The sequence below is a fragment of the Pelmatolapia mariae genome, linkage group LG17 (assembly GCF_036321145.2).
Source record: "Pelmatolapia mariae isolate MD_Pm_ZW linkage group LG17, Pm_UMD_F_2, whole genome shotgun sequence".
Classification (NCBI taxonomy): domain Eukaryota; kingdom Metazoa; phylum Chordata; class Actinopteri; order Cichliformes; family Cichlidae; genus Pelmatolapia; species Pelmatolapia mariae.
Window position 1 is genome coordinate 23,505,540 of NC_086242.1, and position 6,580 is coordinate 23,512,119.

The 6,580-nt window shown below is 39.3% G+C and overlaps 1 protein-coding gene across 1 annotated transcript; it reads left to right on the forward strand.

Moving 5' to 3' along the window:
- The first annotated feature begins 196 nt into the window (after window positions 1–196).
- cradd (CASP2 and RIPK1 domain containing adaptor with death domain) lies at window positions 197–6,104 on the forward strand. The gene is made up of 2 exons (XM_063501298.1): window positions 197–614; window positions 5,005–6,104. The coding sequence occupies exons 1-2, from the start codon at window positions 317–319 to the stop codon at window positions 5,307–5,309; spliced, it is 603 nt and encodes a 200-aa protein (XP_063357368.1). The 5' UTR covers window positions 197–316; the 3' UTR covers window positions 5,310–6,104.
- Window positions 6,105–6,580: the final 476 nt, after the last annotated feature.

The window sequence follows — 6,580 nt, forward strand, 5'->3', positions numbered from 1 at the left end:
AAATCTGTTTTCCCTCAAAGTTAATTTTATCCGGGGTATAAACGCATGCCGAATTTAAGATCGATGACTAACCAATCCTTCCACGCAAATAGATCCCATAATTAACCACCAATCTAAGCAAATTTTAGATTGTATTACCATAAAAAAAAATGTGAACGGAACGTGATTAGCAAAGACTTTGGTTCCGCCTGCTTGTTTCCACCCGAGCACAAAAACACAGAGCAGTTGAAAGGTAGTTGTACAGCTGACACAAAGGACTAGTTTAATGATGTGGAACTGCTTATTTTTATGAGCTAATTAGTCGGGTTTCGGTGAAATGGACCCGGCACACAGAGCCGTCCTCCGAAAACACCGACTGGAGCTGTCCGGCCAGCTACTGGTCAGCGAAACCATCGTTCCGTTTCTGTACCAGGAGGAGATTTTAACAGACGCGCAGGTGGAGGACATCGAGTCCCGGTCCACGGAGAGACAGAAGACCCTCAGGCTCCTGGACCTCCTGCCGAGCCGCGGGCCCCGGGCCTTCCAATCCTTCCTGCGGTCCCTAGAGGACTTCAGTTGGGTCCGGGACCGACTGCTGCAGGAGCTCCAGACCCCACATGAACCCGGACCCACAGGTAAGACCAATCAGGGTGCGGGGGAATCATACGTCACTACATAAACCCGGAAGTCTTGTCGGCAGAAACATGTGGCACAGGTATTTTAGCCTGTTTGCTGACATCAAACCAGATCCAGGACACAGATCAGCCTCTGGGGCCTGTTTTAGGATCAGACGAGGGTCAGAGGTCACTGATGTTTGTCCGAGGAGACTACATCCAGTGTGACCAGGTCCAGGTGTAAGACCACTTCTCTTGGACCTCTGTAACGTGGACTACATCAAAGACTCTGACCACTGTGAGTGGGTCACATTTAATTTAACCAAACCTCATGGAAATATTGTCTGATTTGAGGACTGAACCATGAAATAATTTCCAGAAAATAAAATTTTTTGAAAATCAACAGTTTATTGAACCATCTGACAAATTTATTTAAAACATTAATTACATTTCAATTTTCATATATGACTTTTAATTTGTATCACATTTGCTGCATTTGGCTTTTTTTAATTGCTTAAAAATGGATAGTGCCATTTATATTTAGGGGGGAAATCACACTGATGATTTAGAAGTCTAAAAAAAACCCACTAAAAATTATGTAGCAAATATGATACACTATTTAACATTTATCAAAATCAGAGGAGTCGAAGTGTTCAGCAGAACAAATTCCCCACTTAGAAAAATGGGAGGAGACTGATCTGCTCCAAGAAGGTTTGGGATTATGCAGAATCAGCATCATGTGAATGTGATCCCAAACATCCGGCTGGGAAGCTGCTGCCAGGTTCCTGGAAACCAAGAGGGAGGCAATAAAAAGAGGAGGTGGACGACGGAGGCCTGGGCAGGAAAACAAGCTCTTCCTCCTCCTCCTCTGAGTGGAGGGTTTTCAGCCTCTCAGAATCCCCTCGTTTTATTTTTATCTGAGTTTAGTTTCCCAGAATTTTCCTGCTGCAGCTGTTCTCGGGTTCCCTGATTTTAATTGTTTTTTCCAGGAAAGTCCCACGTCGTGCTGACAAAGTATTGATGCGGAATCCTGACCGTCTAATCCTGTCATCTCTGTCCTAATCTGAACTAAAATGTAAAGACTCAGACTTTTAGTGTTAAATGTAACTTTCTCTCTGTTGGCTCAATCCTCAAATGCAAATCTTAGATTTGTATAGTTCACACTAATCTCATAACTTGGATTCATAAAATTCACAACTTTGTCACTTTTAATCCAGAAATTGTAAACTTCAGACAAACAAGGTTAGAATTTTAAATTTGTTTTGACTTTAATTTGAAAATGTGGATTTTTATTTATAAAATGAATCCAAATGAATCGTGCAGGACTTCCTGTAGGTTGAAGTCATCCTGTGAGCTGGAAGTCTGAACGCGGAGCATTAGTCTTAACGAGCCTCCTGACTTTGATTAAAGCCCGAGAGGAAGACTGTCCTCTTCCTTCAGTCTAGCCCGAAGCACATCTTCATCACGGGACTGTGGATGCTTTCAGTTTAAAGTTAATGAAACAAATAATCTGCAGCTTCCATCAGAAGCTGAGTAAAAAGCAACAGCACTCATCTATTAATACAATAATGTGATCAACAGTTATCCACCTAACCCAAACTTTGTGGATTTGATACTCCATCATTGTCACAGCTGATGGTAAACTGTGTTTTGGGCAAAATGAAGCTCTTTCAGTGATTAATGAAGTGATCAGACGGACAGACAGATGCCAGCAGATGTTCTATTTTTGATCTGTAGGCGTCTGAGGCGTCTCACTACCCCTCAGACGGTCAGAGTTTAGCCATCACTAGTTACCTGGTGTGGGGTCGGTCTGATCAGCGGCAGCAGAGAGGCCCTCTCACACCTGCAGAGCACCTTCTTAACCTCCTAAGACCCGAACTCTTCCATGGCATGCATTTTTAATTTCTCTTTGATGCTTGGGCTGATTGGGACCCGATGAATGTAAAAACAAAGAATTACCAGATTTTTTTATTTTTTACCTGATTTTTGTTTCTGAGAAAAATTAGATCCACATATGAGGACATTTGTTTAAATTTTCGATAGAACAGTGGCACTATGTCCTCGTAAGTGGATATCAGGCCCTTGTAGAGCAAAATTTAGTATTTTGGTCTAGACAACCCAAAATGTGATGTCCACATATGTGGACGCCAGGTCCTAGGAGGTTACAGCAGCAGTTTGGATTTTAAAGGTCATTTGGTGAGAGGAGAGCCATGCCCACTTCAGTTGTCAGTTGGTCACAATGAATTACAAAGAATACCATCACCATGGTAACGTTAGCTCGTTACCTGACAGGTGGAAACAACTCGCGGTCAATAACGTGATTGGACACTTAAATTCCCCCTTCCTCTCTAAATGGCAGATACATAATCACAGATTTTAAAACCCAACCAGCAACATACAGAACAACAAACAATTTCCTGTTTACTGACCACGCCCGACAATCGCTGGCACTAACCAAAAGGTACTGCCTCATGCATAGACTTCAGCTTAACATGTTGCTCTGGTATATGTTCAGTATATCATCCATGTTCTTTAGCATACTGAACACAAAGCTGACATAGGTGTGATGCCATTTTGTAGGCCGCTCGTTGATGATCAGTAGACTCTGTTTCTTAGCAATATTAGTGAGCGTGGCTCCATGCTTAGCCGAAGAAGCGGCATGGAGGCCGTCAGAGCCTAAACATCACATCGTTTGATTTTAAAGGAAGATCTTTCACATCTAAAAGAGCTTTAAATGGAAACATTTACTTACAGCACATTTAGCTTTAACTTTATTTTCTTCATCTGGGAAATGTTTGTTTTTCAAATTCTGTATATCTTACATTTTATAATGTTAAAAATGTTTTAATGTTAATGCTGACAGCCACTTAAAAACTAAGTCCTAAAAGTTCAAACAGTGCCATGAGTTTCCATGAGGTCTCTTAAATTAGTTTTTTTAAAATAGGTTTTGGTGGGCTCACGCCTGCCGTGCATGGATTCAGTGATGTCAGCATTTGAAGCAGAAAAAGGCAAAAACATTCTACACTTGTTTGTGTTCTGGCCGTTTGAATAAACTTTATTTGTTCTGCTGTCACTGGTTTTTGCTGTAACTTCAGTTCTCAGTATTTTAACGTAGGCGGGCGGTGGTGGGAGGGCTGTGCCGTTTGGTCTTCATTCATTGGACGGCAGCATCAACAACAACAGAAAAAATACTATGAGCTGTTGGCATCATGTTTTCCTGTGAGGTCACAGTAACCACGCTTCAGTGTTTGTTCGACCCCCGGAAAGTTCGAATTGATCAACCAGCTGAGGTTACAAACAAACGGCACCCTGCAGAGCACCAACGGGCTCAGAGTTGCCCAATCCAATCCATTCACTTCTGTTTGTCCTTATGAGGGTGTTAAACTGAAAACGTCACAATCCTGACATTACAAACCAAACATTCAAACATTTGGAGATAACATTTAAAATAAGATGTTTACAAACCAAAGCAATGTTCAGATTTAAAACAGTTTAAACTGGAAATCTGTTAGATGAATTTGATATTATGAAATAAACCTGAAGAGGTCAAATATAAATCAGTCGATCAAAGTCTGCTTTTTTTTCTTCTTGAAATGTGAAAATTTAGTCCAGATTTTAAATAAGTCTGAATTTGTGATATTTCAGAATGACAAACTCCAAATTCAACAATTAGTTTAAAGAGAATTTCAGAATTTTAAAATTAAAATAAACATGTAATCTAAGAATAAATTTAAAAGTAATTATTAGAAATTCTATTTAAAAAATCTTCAGTTAAACCTGAATAAAGTCTTTGTCTAAGCAAATAAAAATAAGTCATATTTTATGTTATTTAAAAAATAAATTCATTTTATTAATTCAATTACAGTTTTGAGTTTTTGATACATCTGACTTTTCCCTATAAAACAGCAAAACTGAATATATATGTTGATGTGTACAAGAAATAATTATATCGAAAATAAGTCATTAAGTTCAAAATCAACGAATCAAGATTAACACTGAAAAGTGTTTTGTTTTGTGTTTTTTAAATGAAAGATTTTGACAAAAAAACATAAAAGTACATATTCTGAGGTTAAACATGATTTTTTTGTGACAGTTTTGGGTTTTGAGAGAAGTCTAAAAAAAAGTTTTAAACTGAATGTCGAAGAAACTTTTTTTAAAGAAGTGTTATTGTTCGTGTTATTGTTAGAAATTTGAACTCAAAGTCGATTAAAATTCACATTTTGAAATAAAAATGACAAAAACTGTGAAATAGAAATAAAAGTCAGGATTAAATCCAGAATCTGAAATTAGAACTGAGGTTCTAGTTCTGAGATGATAATGACATTATGATAATAAAAAAAGGTAAACAATGAATTTTTTTTATATAGGTGAAAGTTTACAGAATTATTTCCTTTGACCTTCCTGTCTGCAGACGCCTGTCGGCTCCCGGAATCGGTTCTACAGCGGGTTCCTTCAGATCGAGAGTTGTCCCAGCTGGCGTTGCGGCTCGGTGCCGAGTGGGAATCAGTGCTATTGGATCTGGGTCTGTCGACAGAGGCGCTGTTTCGATGCCGGTCCGATCACAGCCTCAGTTCTCAGGCGGCGGCGCTCGCTGGGCTGGTTCAGTGGAGGCGGGCTGACGGGAAGCGAGCAACAGTGGAGAGGCTACTGCAGAGTCTGCAGAGCGCTGGCATCCATTCAGCGGTCCTGGAAGACGTTCTGAATGTTTCTTCGTAATGCAGAGAGACGCATTTCAGATGAAGAAAAAGACTGAAATCTGAAATCTAAGATTAGGGAAAAATATACATTTTTACACTTATGTTAAAGTTTTGAAGAGTTTTCAGGATATAAATCAGAAAAATCAAATTTAGAACAAACTGAAGCAGCCAAAGACTAAAATGTGCCTTTATTGCTTGTGTCTGTGGGGTTTTAAACTTTTTACATAAAAACTGATGTGTGATACTAGAATCCTTTTATTAAACTTTATATCCAGAGAACACAAATTTAGATGAATACTTTGTAGAAAGTCTACAATATGAAACAAAAAGAGTAAATTTGTGGCATAAATATCAACTCATGACGGTAAATCCTGATCAAGCAACATAACCTGTTGAAGGTTTGGGATTAAAGTTCAGTCTGAGATTAGTTTATGTTTGAAGATAAAAAGTCTGGATTCTGAGAGACTTCATTTCAAATGTTGAAGCAGAAAGTCTGACGGAAAGAGCAGAAATTTAAAGACAGAACTTGAGATTTAAATCCTGAGTTTGTTCTGAAGTGTGTAAAGTGACAGGATGAAGTTTCTTCATGGAGCTGAATAATCAGCATACAGGAGCATGCTCACCTGCTCTGCTTCATACTTCACTCATTGTTGCAGAGGCCCAGGATCGGAGAAAGAAGGATTACTGTGAAATGTGAGTCATGCTGAGCTGGTCTGTCAGCTGGAAGTGAACAGAATAAGTTACTGTGATGAAGCAATGCACTATCCCTTTAAATCCTGATCAAATAAAGTTGGACTGAACTTTTTCCTGAGAAATTAAATCAAATGTTTCCTGTAAAACACTGTGTGTGCAGTGTTTGTGTTTCTTCCTCCACCACCTCCTCCTTCCTGGAAGACAACCCAGATTTGTTTCAAGAAAATCAAATATTTTAGTCCGAGGAAAACCTTCAGAGAGCCCTTTGTGCCTCCAAACACAGGCGCGCGCGCACACACACACAGTAACGCACTCTTTAATACACACATGTAATAAAACAGTGTGACTCAGCCACACACACTAACACAGTAATACACTCTAAAAGGCGTGTAATAAAACATTGTGACACACACAGGAAGCTGTTCATTAATTCCTCAACAGCCTGCAGAGGGATGGCTTTCTGAGTTTTTAAGGTGGACTGAAGAGTTGAACTTTGTTTCCACAGTGACCATCTGAACAAAGTGGTTGAAACCACGAAAAGTTCACATTTCTTCAGTTACTGAACTTTAGTGAATTTGCTTTTTCTAACAGTTTTTA

Bases quoted from the DNA above. Each gene is read 5' to 3' on its own strand.
- cradd (XM_063501298.1), top strand. From the start codon at position 317: ATGGACCCGGCACACAGAGCCGTCCTCCGAAAACACCGACTGGAGCTG. The intron at 615-5,004 runs GTAAGACCAATC...TCCTGTCTGCAG, and splicing joins ACATGAACCCGGACCCACAG to ACGCCTGTCGGCTCCCGGAA.